General features: G+C 41.2%; 1 protein-coding gene across 5 annotated transcripts in view; it reads right to left on the bottom strand.

The window, feature by feature from the left end:
- Positions 1-272: 272 nt before the first annotated feature.
- Positions 273-20,687, bottom strand: part of mffa (mitochondrial fission factor a) — a 59,206-nt gene continuing 38,791 nt past the window's right edge. For 2 of the 5 annotated variants that reach the window (XM_034168132.1, XM_034168134.1), the window contains 4 exons: positions 7,860-8,024; positions 7,268-7,324; positions 2,866-2,950; positions 273-2,783 (listed from right to left, as the gene is read on the bottom strand). In XM_034168132.1, coding sequence (XP_034024023.1) covers positions 2,652-2,783; positions 2,866-2,950; positions 7,268-7,324; positions 7,860-8,024 — 439 coding nt within the window. In that variant the 3' untranslated portion in view covers positions 273-2,651. The remainder of the gene's footprint in view (positions 2,784-2,865; positions 2,951-7,267; positions 7,325-7,859; positions 8,025-20,687) is intronic. The other 3 variants (XM_034168133.1, XM_034168135.1, XM_034168136.1) reach the window with 3 other exon arrangements.

Genomic DNA, 20,687 nt, shown 5'->3' with positions numbered 1-20,687 from the left:
CCAAATGTGCATCAACAAAGTATTGAGCAAAGGGTGTAAATACTTATGTACATGTGATTTCTTATTTTTATTTTTAATAAATTTACAAAACATTTTCATGTCATCATTATGGGGTGTTGTGAGTAGAACTTTGAGGGAGAAAAACTTTTTTTTTTACCTCATTTTGGAATAAGACTAACATAAAATGTGGAAAAAATCAAGCACTGTGAATACTTTTCAGATGCACTGTAAGCTGGGTTTAAATACAATCAATCAATGACACTGGAAATAACTAAAAATTAAACTGTAATTTTATTGGAGTAGCATTATTAAGTACAACCAGCATGACTCCTTACATCATTAGAGAATTTACTGTTGAACAAGTGAGAAAAAATATTTAACTTACATTAATTAGGCTCCCACCCCCGTTCTCGCAACACAGATGGACTCCAAACAAAAGATTAATCACAACTTGGGCAATTAATAAACTGTCCATCTTGTTAATCTGTTTGTGAACTTTTTGACTGTTACATTTGTACAACTTGAGCCTTCACAGATGTGTAGCATCAAAGCAAAGCATTTTTATGCTAGTCGGGATGTTTCAAATGTGTTATCCACAAGTTCCCTAATGTTTCAAAGAAATCACAAGCTGAAACAGCACTGAGTATAGATGCTCCCACCAACCTTAAATACTGTATATGCCCCAATTATGGTCCACAGGCTTTTATTCAGTAGTCAACCTGTTACCAGCACCGCACAGAATCTTCTATTTTCAAATTATTCATAAACTAATAAGTAAGTGCTGTATAAATATATGTAAGTCATGCGTAGCTTCAAGCAAACCAATTATCAACAAAAAGGGTGAAAATAGACATTAAAAATTAACAGTAAAAAAATAAAACTGTACAAGTATTGGATAAATGGATTCAAATGAGCCTCATCCTGGAATAAGCCTCAAACCAGTGCTATGTTTTCCTAACACATAGACTAAAGGTCATAAATATTTGGATGCCAAGGTGTTGCCGCCCCCCACCCCCCTGTTCTTCTGCTATTTTAGCAGTCTTCTGCAGCATATAGGGAGTTGAAAGCAAATAGTCAAGAGTTGAAATTGGAGACTTTCAGCATTAATCTGAGTTTAAATCAGGCAAACATTAAATTAATTATTGTGCTTTTTGTATGTCGTCTTCTCCCAATTCAACAACTAGCTGTTGAGCTGTGTGTGCACGTATGCCACCAACTGACAGGAGGGTGGAGGTTATGCGATTTTGAAGGATGCTTGTGAAGGGATGATCATTTGGCCAGAGAACAGTTGATTAAATTTAGGTGGAGACCCATCTATGCCTCAAAACATTTCCTTTCGTGCCTTCTGAACCTGACCAACATCAGCAGCAAATTCTACAGGCTTGCTGTTGACACTGTTGGACTAAGTCCACCTAATTTGTTTACTCATAATTCCTTTACTTTATTAATAAAAATTAATTAAAAGAAAAAATGGCAGTTGATTTCTTCTGTTGTGTTGTTCTTACAGTTAACAGTCAATATAAACTCCAAAGAGCTGCCAAAGCCAATGATGCAAACCATCATTATACTGAAATCCAAAACAAGCTGATCCGAAAGACAGCACAATGTCAGAAACACCAGGTGTAGCCAAATAATATTACTTTTTAAAAATTAGATAAATATGTATTGTCTGGAACTTGAATTTCCTGAAGATTTCCACTGTGTTGGGATTTGGTGTTTGGCCCTCACGTAAGTGTAAAGAGGAAAGACAGCCACCTTCCTCTGTTGGTTGGCAGAGGTAATAATGGCAGTAGTCATTACAGCATACACTTTGTTTTTTTTTAATTCAACTGGAAAGCCTCAAAAGATAGACAGACTCTGTAAATTGTGTACATTTATTTCCTTCAGCAAGGCGTGTATGCCCCCCCACTATTTTCACAAACTGTAAATTGAACAAATTGAGCTAATATTTGTCTGGCATAAACACCATTCTATGTCTCCCAGACATTCTGTGGAAACTACTACAGGCTCACATTCAGCTCGACATTTAGCAAATTTCAACACATCAGAAGCATGAGTAATTGCTTTCTTTTACAATACATGATCCTCTTGTGAAAAAATTAAGCAACATTATGGGAGCTTAAGGAGGTGAAAACCAATTCGATTCCAGGCTTCCTCCATGTTGCCTAGTACCAGCGGAACTGAAAAAGTCTACATAGGCCCATAGTCGTCTCTGAAAATTGATCAAGATGACATTGACGTGCAACAGAAACTGAAGAAAAACTGGTGCTTAGTTGTTGCACCTTTTTTAAAAGATCTGGCTTTAACTAAGCACTCCAAACATCATTTCATTTTTATCTCTTCCGTCTTGTACGTTGAGACAAAGGTTCTGAGATGATTTCATTTTAGTTATGATTATGTTAACTTGAGCAATTATTTTTGGTCCATAAAATGTGGAACTGCAAGCAGAATGTCACCTCAGTTTGGATCTATTAAAGTAGAGTGTCTTGACTATGAACTCATTATTTGCTTTCAACTACAAAAACTTTGGAAGGCCACAAAAATTAAAATACCTGACAACATCCAAACATTTATACGTAAACCTACCTGTATAGTTAACATTTGACACACAATAATGGAGAGCACTTTGTCCTGTAATGGCAGAAATGGGTCTAACGTCGCAACCACACCCAGGTATTGATGAGCCAGAAAGCTATAGTGGCCGAGTACAGCATCATGTCACGCTTTGCTCGCTCCTTGTTTTCTTCTTCCAAGTGCTGCAGTCTCCGGTTCAATTTGATAAGCTATAGAGAAACAAAAATCTATTTGTATGAGATTTGCTGTTAATGCAAACACAAAGATACCATATTGGTGAAAACAACCAACCTGGCGTCGGAGAGCTGTCGCGTCAACCAAAGTCATGTCATCACTCCCAACATCTAGACTGGCATCAAATGTTGATAATGCAAGCCTTGGGAAGGGGGGGGGGGGGGGGGGGGGGGGGGTGAGAGAAGAAATATTTCAAGATGAACAACATCCAATCAAACATGGAGGAGCCTATAATATTTTATACAATAGGTTGTTTAAAACAAAAAAAGACAAGACACTTTTTGCACTATTCTATTCCTTCAACTGTTCCAATTCAGCAGCTGTACGCTGCTCAGGCTGTAACCGTCGGCCACTTACGTCATAACTGGAGCCACTAGGCTATCCCATTTAAAAGGCTCTTTGGAAAAGAGCAGATGAATGTAGCCTTCTTTCCCCCGAAAACAAAGGCTACAGCAAGTATATCCTCCGTGGCTCAAGCAATCCCAGGAGTCATTGAACAATTCCCCTCGCAAAAACAAAATGGTAAACTTAAAAAAGGAAGAAAGAAAAAAACAGACAAAAAGGACACTTTGGGCTTTATATGTACAAGAGGGTGAATAAGTAATATTTATAAGTCAATTATAAATAAGCACTGAAAAATGATTACTAAACTATGGGTTACGCTAGCTTGTCACGTGCAGCTGGCAAGGTTGTCAGATGACAAAGGACAAGGGAAGAAAAAGCCAATGACACAATTGCGAGATGTCTGATTTCAGAATGTTCTGTTCCCGCCGCGGGTGTATCTGATGGCTTGAAGAGTTTCAAAGAACATAGCTATTAGAATTATGCAGATGCTGCGTTGGGACACAGTCATGAAGAGTTGGTAATTGTTTTGTCCCTATGGGAGCCATGTTCAGTCAAATACTACAAGAATGGTAGCTATAAATAAACATCTACAACAGTTACATGATTTGTTTAACTATTTTAGTTTTAAAAAGCACCCAGACAAAAGAAAAATAAAATCCTCAATTTATTTCATTACAAATTGTGCAACAATTAGGAGACATTTGTTACTACTAAGTGCGCTGAACAAGTCAATGACATGTCACCATGACTCCAGTTCACCAAGTCATTGCAGACATTTTTCACCTGATACACTTTGTGCCACTGAACTAACCAAGACAGCTGCAAGGAGAGCTACAATGACATCACTGAGAATGACAGCTTGAAACTGTGATTAAAGAGCCGGCTGCAAACGCCAACATGCCAAATCATGACTGAAATGGTGAAGAGGAGTGGTCATTACGCCAATCACACAGTCAATGACATGCATGAGGGCATGAACATTCTTATTATTGAATAATATCAGATACATCCTGTGTTCATTTTAAGAGGTTGTTGGGTGTTGATATCAGTCACAGGGACCGCATCAATGCAGAGGCAGAAAAACCATGTGAGCGCCACAAGGAAGTTCAAAGAAGTAGAAACTATTCAGCAGGAACAACAGCTACAAAATGTGTAATGTTTTCATGAGAAACAATGAGTTTGTTCACAATTGTGGTCTCATGATGCTGCCGCAGGTTATTTATTCCAACTGCAGTCAGACTGTATAATACCTCAAAATATTTTTAGCACCATAACCACCTGCTGATTTTGCACCATTAACTATGTCTACCACCAGCTTTTGTACTTTACATGCACAACTGTGCAATTTATCCTGTGAAATCATTTTCCCATATCTATACATACTTATATATACCTCCCACATCATGAAATATAAATAGGTTGGTGCCTTCATTGTTGCTTGACCAGTAAGTGTGTGAGCACACAGAGTACAGGAAACATCTGTATTGTGGAAATGAGCAAAGTAGTTTGAAGGAATTCAATAACCAAAGACTCAGTTTATGAACTAATTCAATAAACATCTATGAATGTTTTAATTTGTTGGTGCACCATAAACAGAACTGTGATTAAAATACCACCTCTAACGCAATGTACACCACCAATCTTTTGTTAGTTTGGAGTTGGCCTTTTATTGTCATTATATACACACACAACAACAAAAGTTGTCCTTAAACCATCGTAAGTACAGTGTGACACAATTCAACCAATATGAGGTGTGTGCATCCACAGACCAACACAGAGACCAACTCCAGATTTCCAGACCATCTTGGTCAATGAAATATTTTGCCTGAGGTCTGATGGTGGGAGTGGCCGGAGGAAATCCAGGCAGACATGAACAGAGTACTGGTGAAATTGAACCACAAGACCTTCTTGCCATGAACAAGAGGGCTAACAAACATAACCAGGCTGGTTGTTTGATACAGTTTTACTTTCACAGTTAAGAGTTATTACTTGTTAAAATTATGCAGATAAATCCATCAAAGCAGGAGACCTTGTGTCAACAGAGTTGATTACGTTGCGAGTTAGATGTCAATCCATAATAATATTTCAGTAATGTCTTTATATTTCATAGACCCCTCCCCCCCTCCCCAAAATATAGTTTTCCACTTTTATTTTACAGTTTTGCACTGAAAAACCCTCTACAGGAACCATCATCTTATCGTGGTGGAGAGATTTCTGTGCCCCTATGAACCTGAGAGCTGTGTTGTCTTGAGCCTTCATGCTTCTGGTAGGGTCTCCTGTGACATATTGGTTTCAGGTGAGGGGCCAGACTAAGAGTGGGTCACAAACACTCTATCGACAAATGAGGTAAGGGGATGTGATCCAGTCCGGAAGAAGCCCGGAGCCTCCTTCTGGAGCCAGGCCTACACAGTGGGCCCGTCGGTGAGTGCCTGGTGGCCAGGAAGAGGCAACATGGACTTTCCATCTCCACCCTGTGGCCTCATCACCTGCAGGGGGAACCGCTAGGGTGGGGTGCACTGTCCCACGGGTAGCAGTGAAAGTCAAGGGCCTCAACGGACCAGAGCCATGTGGTAGAAGCTAGCTCGGGGGCGTGGAACGTAACGTCACTGTGGGGGAAGCAGCCGAAGATTGTGCTCTTCACTCTCACAAGGATCCTGGAGGGGATGTGGGAGTATGCCCATCCAGTCCAGATGTGTTTTGTGGACTTGGAGAAGGCGTTCGATCAGGTACCCCGGGAGATGCTGTGGGAGGTGCTGAGGGAGTATGGAGTGAGGGGGTCCCTTCTTAACACCATCCAATCTCTGTACTCACAAAGCGAGAGCTGCGTTTGGGTCCTCTGCAGCAAATCGGACTCATTTTGGGCAGAAGTTGGCCTTCACCTTCTCACCAATCTTGTTTATGAAATTCATGGCCAGGATATCAAGGCGTAGTCGGGGGAGGACAGTCTCCAGTATGGTGAGCTCAGGGTCTCATCACTACTTTTTGCAGATGTGGTCTTGTTGGTATCATTGGCCTGTGACCTCCAGCACTCACTGGGTCGGTTCGTAGCAGAGTGTGGGGCAGCTGGGATGAGTATCAGCACCTCTAAATCTGAGGCAATGGTGCTCAGCAGGAAATAGATAGACTGCCTACTGGTGGGAAAGAGGTCTTACCTCAAGTAAAGGAGTTTTAGTACCTATGGGCCTTGTTAACGAGTGAGGGGACAATGGAGTGCGAGATTGGCCGGAGAATTGGCGCAGCAGGTACGGTATTGCATTTGCTTTACCGTACTGTTGTGACGAAAAGGGAGTCGAGCCGAAAGGTGGAGCTCTCAAGCTACCAGTCAATCTTCATTCCTACTCTCACCTATGGTCATGAGGCCTGGGTCATGACCAAAAGAACTAGATCATGGGTACAAGTGGCCGAAATTTGTTTCCTCAGGAGGGTGGCTCGGGTCTCCCTATAGAGACAGGGTGAGAAGCTCAGTCATCCATGATGAGCTCGGAGTAGAGCCGCTGCTCCTTCGTGTTGAAAGGAGCCAGGAGAGGTGGTTTGGGCTCATAGTAAGGATGTCTCCTGGGCACCTCCCTAGGGAGGTGTTCCAGGCACATTCAGCTGGAGAAGACACTGGTGAAGATCCACTATTAGGTGGAGAGATTATATCACCACACTGGCTTGGGAACGCCTCAGGATCCACCAGTCAGAGGTGGTAAATGTGGCTCGGGAAAGGAAAGTTTGAGATCCACTCGTGGAACTTTTGCCCTTGCGACCTCATCCCGGATAAGTGGTTGAAGATGAGTGAGCACTGATAAACATCAACTGTGCAGACGTTGTTTTGCCGACTTGTGTAATAATACTTTGCTGCATAAACTTTGAGCTTTTGTGTGGATGCAATTTTTGTATATTAATGTATCTAAATCTTTAAGAATTAAATTTGTCTCATGGATTGTGCACAGGGAGATCAGAAGTCATGTCCAGGAGAAACTCATAATTGTGCAAGTTAACAATTAAAAGGATAAAAAAAAAATACACTGAATTATTATTATTTTATGTTGTTGTGAAATGAGAATGAATGACAGCAAACACTAAGGGAAAAAGAAAGACAAGAAAGGAACAAAGTGCCAGGTGAAGTTACCTGGATTCATGCAGGGGGTTGGAACTTGCAGTCGACCCCCCTTTCAGTGATGATTTGCTGAAAATGTGGGTAAACAGGGGAGTAAGAAAAAGGAAAAATAAGAAGGAGAGAAACACACATGCTATAGTGGTGCATGCAGATAATTCGTATGTGCCTTCTATACCTTTCTTTTGGGTAAACTGTAATAAGTGTACTTATTTCAAATCTTGTCCCACAAAAAGATTACACTCTACTTTCTTCCAAGCAGACTATGAAGAAACATTATGGAACTCAAATTACTAAAACACAGTACATGAACACAGTTCCACATATTCCTGTAACATTTTGGAGGCTTTTCTTCCCCTCTTTCAATTTACACCTTGCTCAAGATAGAATGAAGAAAAAAACCCCCAGAGGAATGCATTAACTAAAATGTATTTTTCTAATCATAAATGTTCATTTTGCTCATGTTACAGGGTTCAAAATTTTTCTCAATTGCTTTGGCATTTCAAATAACCCAGATAAATGAGTCACATAAAAATAACCTTTTGGTTCTCATTTATAAACGTGTGCAATTTTTACAGCCGTAGCACAAAGGGCAACTGGAGATCACCTGCGAGGGCTCTCATCCAAGACCTCCAGGACCTGCTGGTAGGCCCAGCGTGTAGTAGACTGGAGGAAGGATAAAACACCACTAGCGCTGTACAGACTGCATTCTTCAGCCACGGTGAGAGGAGGGTTGGGGTGAACAGTGGCTAAGGGGGACCGGGTTGCACTGCTCCATGCCCAACATTAAGAGCAGTCAAGTCAGGAAAAACATTAAAAAGACAAAAGGAGACAAGAAAAGGGGAGAGGATAAAGAGGGGGGAAAATACCCTCCCCTTAACAGTGAACAATTTACTACAGAGGTAGAAATATAAATCTGTCATCTTCAACCGTGTGCCATGAAGGGCCAGCAGCCTGGGTATTTCTGTACAGACTCTCAGAACCATTGCTGCCAGCCTGTGTGCGATTCCTGGTAACAGCACCTTTGTTGTGAAGAATGATAAAATATTTTGCCATCCTTACTGAAGAAAATGTAGATACTAAGTGCTCCAAACGTAACTTAGAAATAGCTATTTAAAAAAAATTATTTGGACAAAAAGCCAGCAAGATGAGTCACTGCATTTTATTGTTGCATTTATTGTAACATTTTCTCATAGTGTTTAGAAAACCGTATGTAAACGGACAGTTGACAATGACCAACATGCCATGCAATTATATGAGCTTTGCACCCAAGTGAAGGTTTTGAAAACTTAAAAAGGGCCAACAAACAATTCTGTGCCAGTAAATGCTGCATGAAAGCACCGGCATCTTACACCAAAACAAACTCCTTCATCAGCAAAGGACTTGTAATGACTGAGTGGACAGCAGGACCACCTGTAGAGTGCTTTGCAACATCCCATGATGTCCTGCACACACTGTAGTTCCTGGTATGGTAGACATTTTTTTAATAGAATTGATGGAGGATAATAAAGAGGATAAAAGAAAAACAACTTTTGTTCAATTCACAAATTACTTGTTTGGCACAAGGAAAGAAGGTAACATTCCACCGATTTCCCAGCAATAAGCACCAAAAGAAAGCAATCTGAAGGAATGAGGCAGATTGGACACCTGTGATCCCCCCCCCAAAAAAAAAATTCAAGTATCTGCAGTTCAAGACTCAACAGCAAAAATAACAGATATGCCTAATCAGAGATCAAATCAAACCAGGTTAAACACGTTCAACAAAAATATTTATTGTCGAACTAAAAAAAAAATGAAAGTGTGACACACTAATTCTGAATAAATAATAAGGGGGCACTTAATACTGCTAACTGTAAAGCAACCAACAAGATTAAAAGACTGAAACCTACCTACAAGATCACATTTCTTCAGCAGAAGATTGTCTTTTTTTCCATTAGGTAGTCCTTTAAAAGCCCAGTGCCAATGGAAGTGAACCCCACAATTTCTAAAAATAAAGCCCAGGTTGAAGAAACTTGAATGTCCCTTTTCATTGGCTATAAGCCTGATTTCAGTAGGGAGATAGACAGCTGGGAAAAGGTCCTCTAAGCTCCGGAATGAGTATGGGACCATCCATCCATCCATTTTCTTCCGCTTCATCCAGAGTCGGGTCGCGGGGGCAGCAGCTCAAGCAAAGCCGCCCAGACCTCCCGATCCACACACACCTCCCCCAGGGGAACCCCAAGGCGTTCCCAAGCCAGCCGAGAGATGTAGTCCCTCCAGTGTGTCCTGGGTCTTCCCCGGGGCCTCCTCCCAATGGGATGTGCCCGGAACACCTCTCCAGCGAGGCCTTACTAAATAAAGATTTATATGGAAATTTCCTTTCATTAAGTGGTTGCCTTAGCCATTAGCAAAGATATTTCTTCAACTATATTTGAAGATCCAACTGATGGCTCTTTAGATAAACTTCATGTCCACTACATCAGTGGTGGACACAGTTCCACTAATCCGCTAACCGCTAATTGTTAGCAGATTAGCTTCTCAGCTAACTTCAAAAACCATCAGCGGACCAATTAGCGTCTGCTAAATTTAGTTTTGCTAACTTTTAGTCCATTAATGTTTTTTTGCTGGTACAGTAAGTAAAGCTGTACGTTCAAAAATCTTTGTAAACCCTAAAATCACATGTGAGCTCCTCTCTGTTGTGTTTTGCAGCAGTCAGGCAGCTGTGAGGAGCTGAGCTCAACCATACCCCAGCAGAAGGGACCTGGCTACCCAGCTGGTACAATAAAAAAAAAGGCATTTTCATTCACAGGATACAGAGCCCCTGTTTAAGTCTGACTGATACAGTGCGCCGAATGGCAACCGTATGACATTTTGACCCAAAATGCATAGAACACTGCCATCTCCTGGATAGCAGTGTAAGTGTAAAGAGCATCCAACTGCCATATGGTCGCCATTTGGTGTGCTCCTGTATCAGACTTAACAGAAGTTTCAGTTTTGCAAATGCCTTTTTTTAACAAATGATTTTTTTTTTTTTTTTTACATATTTACAAATACAGATCTGTAAAAAGCATAACACACATTACAGTAACTTGTGTTTTTTTTTTTTTTAAACAACCAACCAGTGATGAGGAGGCTCAATTTCCCATAATGCCTTTGGACATCTGTGAGTTTTAATGCTCAAACAATCAGAATTAGTGCATTACTTTAAAACTAAAAGATATTTGTGATGTTTTCACTTTGTAAAAATGACAGTTAACATTAATATAAATAAACCATCTGGAATTAGTTTGGTTTTTAAATCAAACCTGCTTTTGTGTTTATGCCTTTGGCCCACGTCAGGGGCTCTGTATGCTGTGAATGAAAATGATGCTTCCTTACAACAGTGAGCAGGGCACAAAAAGACAGGAGCTCTGTCTCATTGTTTGTGATCACCTTTGATTCTTCTCAAAAGCATTGGCCGTGCTTAAACTCAAAACTGGCTTGTCATTAGCTGACAGTGTACCAGAGTTAATACTAAAAAGTTAGCTGTTATCAGTTAGATGTAGCTTCCACTAAATTTCTTATCAGTTTATTTGTCATAAAAGTTAACTTTTCAGTTAGCAGATTTGCAGTTATCAAAGCTAACTTTCTGGTTAGCTGTGCCCACCACTGCACTACACACAGTACTGCCACCACATTCCAAATTTCTAAGACCAACCCCATCCAAATGATTGGCCCTTCATTGCACATGGTTTGCAACCACTGACATCTGACCCAATTTTATAGAAAGGAAAGTATTGTTTTAACAAGTACAGGTTATACATGTCAGCCACTCAGTACACTACCAGCATGCCAACACATAAATGGAGAAGATGCAAAACAAAGGCAGGTAAAAGCAAATGATCATACTTTACTCATGAGCTACAGGTTATGTGCACAAAAGCAGTGTGTTAACATCCACTTTCTCATGTTGGTGCTATATGGTTCTGCACATCAGCTCTAGCAATGGCTCAGGTCTGCGATCGCTGACAAAAAAACAACGTCCGCAGCACTGTTGATGCACTGCCACCTGCCCCACCAGAAAATGAAAGAAAAGTTCTAACATTGATATATAGTTACGTGTACAAAACTGACTATTCTTTCTCAGTAACAGACAAAGATCAAAAGACTGATGATTATATGTGAGGGCAGTTTGCTACAGATTGTGTGGAAGATGCCTGTGTGTTTTGTGTAATTGGTCCACGGGAAAAGAGAAGGACAGCTCGTCTGTTTAAATCGTGATGACAGACCTTTGTATAATTCCTACTGAAGAATCAATCCCATCTATGAAGTGCTTACAACAAAGATTTGGGTCTTTCAGAAAGTGAAGGAAATTCCAATTCAAAGTTGTATCAACTCAAATTACAACAATACAAAACACAATTATGTGATGAGCACCACCAAAGACCCAGTGTTGTCAAATCTGAACTTCGAGGCAAATCAGTGGAAACTCCAAACTATTGCAAAAATTATACAAAATCTAGACATTACACTACATTTGTGCACAGAGTGTATGATGATGAATGTCAGCGTGGTTGTTCTGACCACTTTTTTTTTAAAACAAATCATTACCGGATTCATTTTACATAAAATACAGTATCTAACCATATAAAGTCCTAATGCTGTATTTGTTAGGTTGTGCCTATAGCAAATGTGTGTATGTATGCATGTATGTATTTATGCATGTGTGTGTTGGATCTCAGTCTTAAATCTCATGTTGCTGGAGTAGCACATGATTACTCAGGATTAATTAATTAAACCTGAGTAATTTCAAATATAATGAATTCAAATCCAAACAAAATTGCCCAAGTTTTGAACAGGGTTTCCACAGTGGTTCAAACAAGGATCCATGCTGGGTTTATGACAGATGCCCTTCCTGGGAGAAAAAAAACAAAACAAAAACAAATAAAAATAAACCATGGTCTTCCTAAGAGGTCTCCCATCCAAATATGAATCAGGGCCTATTTCGCTTGGCTTCTGACATATGATGGTATCAGGTTTACATAAAGTAGACTAGCTGCTAAAATCCAAAAACAACAATAAAAACTGTTCACCTTCTCCTCAGTGAATATGTGCTTATACACTTGGGTAAATAAATAAGTCAACAGTGACAATTCCTGTGTTTTTGCCGCTGTATACCATCACAATAAAGCTGAAAAGAAACTTTCAAGATGTGCTCGCACTGAATCCTGCTTTAAATCAAGATGTTAACACAACCCTCTAAAGTGCTCCAATCACAAAAGACAGCAACTCCTTCAGACGAGTGTCTTTGTGGATTCCCTCATTAGTTTCCTTCTTGCAAGGTTAATCATCTTTTGAGGACTGCCTACCCTGGACAGATTAACCAACATGTATTAAGTGCCTTGGACCTGTTCATGTGTCCATCCCCTAACTTGTCTAAATAAAGCTGTGTATAAAAGTGAATTGTATGAAAAATAATCCTTGCGATGAATTTGTTCAATAACTTAGAAATGGAGGCAATGAAATTGGCTGTTATCCCTAAATGGTTAATGTGACATTTTTTTCCACACCCCCTGAATTAAAGCTGACAATTTACACTACAAGCATAGTGTGACTGCTTCATTTAATTTCCATTGTGGTGGGGCACACATGTAAATCATTATTCAAATAGTTATGGAGCTGACTGTATATGTTGCTATTACAGCAACATGTTGTTTCAGGAAGGCTGCTGTAATGACCAGAACATAATCTGTGTTGTGAAATTAAGGGGTCTGGTTTGAAGGATTTGCACTTGTTTCCATTCCAAATGAGAGGTTCTTGGTTAATGACAAATCAATCAATCAATCAACTTTTTTCTTGTATAGCGCCAAATCACAACAAACAGTTACCCCAAGGCGCTCCACATTGCAAGGCAAGGCCATACAATAATTATGAAACACAGTCTACGTCTAAAGCAACATAACCAAGGGATGGTCCAGGGTCACCCGATCCAGCCCTAACTATAAGCCTTAGCGAAAAGGAAAGTTTTAAGTACAAACAAGGTACCAAGTCATTATTCAATATGCTCTCTCACTCACTCGTGTTCAACTGCTTATCCGGGATCGGGTCGCAGGGGCAACAGCTCCAGCAGGGGACCCCAAACTTCCCTTTCCCAGGCCGCCTCTGACTGGGGGATAAGGAGACGTTCCCAGGCCAGTGTGAAGATAATCCCTCCACCTGGTCCAGAGTGTTCCCCAGGGTCTCCTCCCAGATGGATGTGCCTGTAACATCTTCCTAGGGAGGTGCCCAGGAGGCATCCTTACCAAATGTCCGAACCACCTCAGCTGGCTCCTTTCAACACAAAGGAGCAGTGGCTCTACTCCCCGCGGATGACCAAGCTTCTCACCTTAACTTTAAGGGAGATACCAACCACCCTCCTGAGGAAGCCCATTTTGGCCGCTTGTACTTGCAATCTAGTTTTCGGTCATGACCACAGGTGAGAGTAGGAACAAAGATTAACCAGTAGATTGAAAGCTTCGCCTTTTGGCTCAGCTCCCCTTTTTGTCACAACAGTACAGTAGAGTGAATGTAATACCGCCCCTGCTGCGCCGATTCTCCGGCCAAACTCACGTGCCATTGTCCCCTCACTCGTGAACAACACCCCGAGGTACTTGAACTCCTTCATTTGGGGTAAGACCGCATTCCTTACCTGGAGTAGGCAATCCATTGGTTTCCTGCTGAGAACCATTGTCCTCAGATTTAGAGTTGCTGATCCTCATCCCAGCCGCTTCACACATGGCTGTGAACTGATCCAGTGAGTGTTGGAGGTCACAGGCTGATGAAGTCAACAGGACCACTTCATCTGTAAAAAGCAGTGATGACACCCTGAGCCCACCACACTGGAACCCCCCCCCCCAACTATGCCTCAATATCCTGTCCATGAATATCACAAACAGGACTGGTGACAAGGAGCAGCCTTGGTGGAGGCCAATGCCCACTGAAAAAAAGAGTACAATTTACTGCTGAGAACCCAAACACTGCTCTCGGTTCATGAGTACAGAGATGGGATGGCGGTAAGAAGGGACTCCATCAATCCATACTCCCGGCAGCACCTCCCACAGTATCTCCTGGTGTACCCGACCATACACCTTCTCCAAGTCCATAAAACACATGTAGACTGGATGAGCATACTCCCAGGCTCCCTACAGGATCCTTGTGAGAGTGAGGAGGTGGTCGGTTGTTCCACGGCCAGACCGGAACCCGCATTGCTCCTCTTCAATCCAAGGTTTGACTGTTGGCCGAACCCTTCTTTCCAGCACTCTGGAGTAGACTTTACCAGGAAGGCTGAGTAGTGTGATGCCACTGTAGTTGGCACACAATTTCTGGTCCCCACCACCACCCCAGTTTACCACTCCTTAGGGACTGTCCCAGACTTCAACGCAATGTTGAAAAGACATTTCATCCAAGACAATCCCTCCACATTGAAGTATTCAAGATACTTAAAATTATTTGTTATTAAGCATGTGGCTTTTTAAAACTGCACCATTTTTAAATTGTGGTTCTTTTGTTCAGAAGAAAAGTTGTAACAACAAAGAACTTTACAATGAGCTTTCAAACACATCCAGCTGTGACACTGAATTGTAACTGAATCTACTTTAAGAATCCATCAGGATAAGACTGGCACTGTCTGAGCTGACATCTGGCAACAATTCATAAAAAAGAAAGTACTGTAAAAATAGTGTAAATACTAATGGTCTGAAGTCTCGTTTATCCTCAATGTTAAATATAGCTATGGACTCCTGTACCTTCTGTCCGCACTGTACATTCACTTCGTCTGCATGTGTGTCCATTTTATGGCCATTTATGGATTTAGCCAAAATTGAGTTATAACACCAGAAATCACAGGGGTATTGTAGCCAACAGTTTAAGTGAGACACGACCTCAGGCAAAAGGACATGATAAAGATGAGTTAAGGCTAATAAAGGCCTAGGGAAGCATTTTGTGTTTTTTTTCTGGAGCACACCAGATGGCGGTGTCTACAAAAAAGTTAAAAGCATAGTGAATACACACTGCCAAAATGGTGGGCCCAGAAGAAATGCCAAATGCTTCATGAAGTCTTATTTGGCCATCACTTATGAAAACATTTATCAATGCGGGGCGGGGGGGACAAAACACAAAACATTTTACAATATTGCAATATTATTAATATGTCCACACCAGAGGCGATTGCTCTAAGACTGCAAGGGAAGCTCAGCTTCCCCTAAAATGTCAAAAAATAAGTGATCAAATATATATTGCTGTGTGTACATGTCATTGACTAAATATACGCTACAACGCGCTCAACTTCTGTTCAGAATCAGCTTCTTATCACTGGTAACGACGCGACTTTCCTCTCACTCATTCCCGCAGCTTCACAGTGCTTTAAACAGTGTGGACTCTGAGCGTCCACAGAGTTCAATAGCGAAGCAAAGAGTGCAACGAAACGAGACGAGTCATTGGATAAATGCTGGGCTTTGTCCCGCCCATTGGACGCTCAGTGTCTCTGGGGGTCTATGGGGCAGTGGGCTGGCCTCGGCTGGCCTGGACGCTCAGCTTCTGCATGATGATTAGATGATCTGTCTGAGGCTGAATCCCTTTTGATTGACAGCGAAATGAGCGAATCAGCAATCTTTTGGTGTAAACATCCGTTGGAGCATTTTTTAATTTTCATTTTGTTCTGAGTTGAACCGGAGACTTTCCTAAACCTCTTAGCGGCATTTTCTTTGTTAAAAACGACTAGCGACAAATCGAGCTTCTATTTCTGGTTTTTTTTTGTAGCTGCTTGTGTTTGGAGACTGACTTCTTCACTCTTTCTGACTTCTATCACAGTTTCTGTCCCTACCGAGTAGCGGGTGCTGCTGAGCCCCTCCAACGTCACAAAGCACTCACAGGCAGACACACTTCACACTAGCCTCGCACCAGTCCCAGCTAGCAAGCTGCACATAATGGCAGACAATTTGAATGTTGTACCGGATTTTGGCGAAGCCATTTGATAGTCTTCCTTACGAAGACAAACTTAAGAGTTAAACAGCAGGGCATATCAATTCCTCAGATTAATTTGGTGCAAAAGGTGGGGAAAAGTAACAGGTCTTTTCAGCTGTCCGGTATGACAAAAGTGAGCTGTAACAAATAAAATGTACTGTTAGCCATGCCTCTTGATGAAGCCATCTCAGGGATGTGTTGTCTGGTCAAAAGTGGGTTTTGGGGATCTGTCCAACTTTGACAGGGCATACAAAAGGCATGAAAAAAGCAATGAACATGTGAGTGCATGTGCAAGGTTAAGCTGCCTGGGCAGAGTCAGGGTTGAGCATGCAATCAATGAAGGTGCTCACATTCAAGTGGCAAAACATAATGAAGCAGTTAAACAAAACAGAGCTTTCCTAAACCGCCTTATTGATGTGACTTCCTTGCTTGGCCATCAGGAGCTGTCATTTAAGGGGCATGATGAGAGTGTTGAATCATCCAACAAGGGGGAATTCCAGTCATCAGCTGTGTTTTCTGGGGTATGTCTCATGCAATCCAAAATGACTTGATCTCTGCTCTTTCAGCCACTGTTTCTGATGAGATCAAGGATGAAATCCAGGCTGCTCCCTTTTTTGCATGGCAGGTGGATGAAACAACTGATATGGCTTGCCATGCTCAACTCTCTGTCATTGTTTGCTATGTGGATAGGGCAGGTAAAATTCAGGAGCGCTTTATTGGATTTTTTGATGTTTCTGGGGGAAGAGATGCTCAGTCTGTTTTTGAAGTCTTGAATGAGAACATGCAGGGCTACAATTTCAGGAAGAAACTTGTGGCGCAAACCTATGATGGGGCTGCTGTCATGGCTTCAGCTCTCAATGGTTTGCAGGCCAAAGTTAAAGCAATAGCCCGCAGTGCAATGTTTGTGCATTGCTATGCAAACAGACTGAATCTGGTTCTGTCTCAGGGGGCTAAATGCTTATTTGAGTGCAGAATATTTTTTGCATCACTCTCTGGGTTTCCCACATTTTTCTCAAAATCCACACAGAGGATGTCTTTTCTTGAGTCTGCAGGCTGCTCAAGGTTGCCCAGAAATGCTCCTACACGATGGAATTTCACATCACGGATAGTGAGCACTGTGGCAAACAATTATGATGCCCTCCTGCAAACTTTTGAGATGATCATTGCAGATAAGTCCATGGATGATGTCACATTAGGCTGTGCCAAAGGCCTTCTGATGAAACTGGAGGATTTTGAGTTTGTGTTCATGTTGTACACATATGAACAAATCTTCTCTGAGACTGATGTGGTGTTTGACATTGTCCAGCAGAGAGCTATGGATGTTCTGTACTGCAAGAAAAGAATTGAGTCTCTTCTTGCTTTTGTCAAAGAGAAGAGGTCAGAGGGGGCTTTCCAAGCTGTTTATGCCAAAGCAGCAGATCTCACATCAGACCCACAAACTGAGCCCATAAGAAAATGCCGTCTGTCACAACTACAGGATCCCAAGCAGTGCTACAGAAATCTGTACATGGCCATCCTAGACAATCTCACAGAGCAGCTACCTCGGCGTTTTGCAAATTTGGAAAGTCTGCACTTCTTGGAATTGGTCAATCCAGGGAAATTTGATGAGATGAGACAAGTGTTTCCAGAGGAGGCATTTCAGAGTGTCCTGAAAAGTTTTGGCCAGTTCTTTGATTCAGGGAGACTGAGGTCTGAACTTCAATTCCTATATTCAAACCAGGACTTGCAGGGCAACAGGGGAAAGCTATGTGATTTCTTGCTGTTTCTGAAAGACATGGAGTTGGACAGTGCAATGCCTCAGGTGTACAAACTATTGTCATTAGTGGCAACGACTGGAGCTACATCTGCAGGTGTAGAGAGGAGCTTCTCCTGTTTAAAGCGGCTCAAGTCTTACACCCGCAACACCATGGGCCAAGGCCATTTAAGCAGCCTAGCTCTGCTGGCCATTGAGAGGACACTAGTCAAGTCTCTGGAAAAGACGCCTTGTTGGTACGACAGGGTCACAGATGATTTTCTTGAAAAGGAAGAGGGTAGAATTTACATATAAATAAACCGACACATTTTACGATGTAGGCCAAAATTGAGCTTCCCCTCCTTGAAAAACCAGCATCCGCCACTGGTCCATACATCATGTGCAATAACAACTTGTTTACAAATCTCAGAACTAATGTCACCTTACCACATCTAAACTCCATTACACATATTGTAAAGATGGCGCTCCTATCTCCTTTTCAATCCCAATCATGTTTATATATTATATATATATATATATACACACACACTCAACAAAAATATAAATGCAACACTTTTGGTTTTGCTCCCATTTTGTATGAGATGAACTCAGCAAAGGAGAAGTGCTCACTATCACAGACTGGTTTGTGAACAATATTTGAGGGAAATGGTGATATTGTGTATGTGGAAAAAGTTTTAGATCTTTGAGTTCATCTCATACAAAATGGGAGCAAAACCAAAAGTGTTGCGTTTATATTTTTGTTGAGTGTATATACACACACACACATACATATATATATACATACCCACACACACACATACATACATGTATATGTACATACAGTAGTGTTCATAATAATAGTAGTGCTCTGTGACTAAAAAGATTAATCCAGGTTTTGAGTATATTTCTTATTGTTACATGGGAAACAAGGTACCAGTAGATTCAGTAGATTCTCACAAATCCAACAAGACCAAGCATTCATGATATGCACACTCTTAAGGCTATGAAATTGGGCTATTAGTAAAAAAAAAGTAGAAAAGGGGGTGTTCACAATAATAGTAGTGTGGCATTCAGTCAGTGAGTTCGGCAATTTTGTAGAACAAACAGGTGTGAATCAGGTGTCCCCTATGTAAGGATGAAGCCAGTACCTGTTGAACATGCTTTTCTCTTTGAAAGCCTGAGGAAAATGGGATGTTCAAGACACTGTTCAGAAGAACAGCGTAGTTTGATTAAAAAGTTGATTGGAGTGGGGAAAACTTATACGCAGGTGCAAAAAATTATAGGCTGTTCATCTACAATGATCTCCAGTGCTTTAAAATGGACAAAAAACCAGAGACACATGGAAGAAAATGGAAAACAGCCATCAAAACGGATAGAAGAATAACCAGAATGGCAAAGGCTCACCCACTGATCAGCTCCAGGATGATCAAAGACAGTCTGGAGTTACCTGTAAGTGCTGTCACAGTTAGAAGACGCCTGTGCGAAGCTAATTTATTTGCAAGAATCCCCCGCAAAGTCCCTCTGTTAAATAAAAGACATGTGCAGAAGAGGTTACAATTTGCCAAAGAACACATCAACTGGCCTAAAGAGAAATGGAGGAATATTTTGTGGACTGATAAGAGTAAAATTGTTCTTTTTGGGTCCAAGGGCCGCAGACAGTTTGTGAGATGACCCCCAAACTCTGAATTCAAGCCACAGTTCACAGTGAAGATAGTGAAGCATGGTGGTGCAAGCATCATGATATGGGCATGTTTCTCCTACTATGGTGTTGGGCCTATATATCACATACCAGGTATCATGGATCAGTTTGGATATGTCAAAATACTTAAAGAGGTCATGCTGCCTTATGCTGAAGAGGACATGCCCTTGAAATGGGTGTTCCAACAAGACAATGACCCCAAGCACACTAGTAAACAAGCAAAATCTTGGTTCCAAACCAATAAAATTAATGCCTCGCAGATGTGAAGAAATCATGAAAAACTGTGGTTATACAACTAAATACTAGTTTATTGATTCACAGGATTGCTAAAAAAGCAGTTTGAACATAATAGTTTTGAGTTTGTAGCATCAAAACCAGATGCTACTATTATTGTGAACACCCCCTTTTCTACTTTTTTACTAATAGCCCAATTTCATAGCCTTAGGAGTGTGCATATCATGAATGCTTGGTCTTGTTGGATTTGTGAGAATCTGCTGAATCTACTGGTATCTCGTTTCCCATGTAACAATAAGAAATATACTCAAAACCTGGATTAATCTTTTTAGTCACATAACACTATTATTCTGAACACTACTGTATACACACACACACACACACATTCTATTTCTACCTCATTTCTTATGTCTTGTACTGTTACAAGTATTATTATTATTATTGCTTATCCTTGCACACGCTGTTTGATGAACATTTTCCTCTACTTGCACCCACCTTGTGTGTTTTCTTAAGAGCTGATGTAACATGTGAATTTCCCCTCTGTGAGATCAATAAAGTTTATCTTCTTCTTACACACACACACACACACACACACACACACACACACACACACACACACACACACACACACACACACACACACACACACTTTCATGGTAAAGTATGTAGTGGCCTTACTGACCACCTCAGTCTACCCCTCTACCTATGATTTTGCCTGTTTTGCAATAGAGAAATCATTGACTTCTTCTTCTTCTATAGTCATGAATGATGTCAGAAATTTTTCAGCCTGTGGAGCAACAGTCCTCTGTAGT

The sequence above is a fragment of the Thalassophryne amazonica genome, chromosome 4 (assembly GCF_902500255.1).
Source record: "Thalassophryne amazonica chromosome 4, fThaAma1.1, whole genome shotgun sequence".
Taxonomy (NCBI): Eukaryota; Metazoa; Chordata; class Actinopteri; order Batrachoidiformes; family Batrachoididae; genus Thalassophryne; species Thalassophryne amazonica.
Note: the sequence above shows the minus strand (reverse complement) of the source record. Positions and strands in the feature narration are given on the sequence as shown.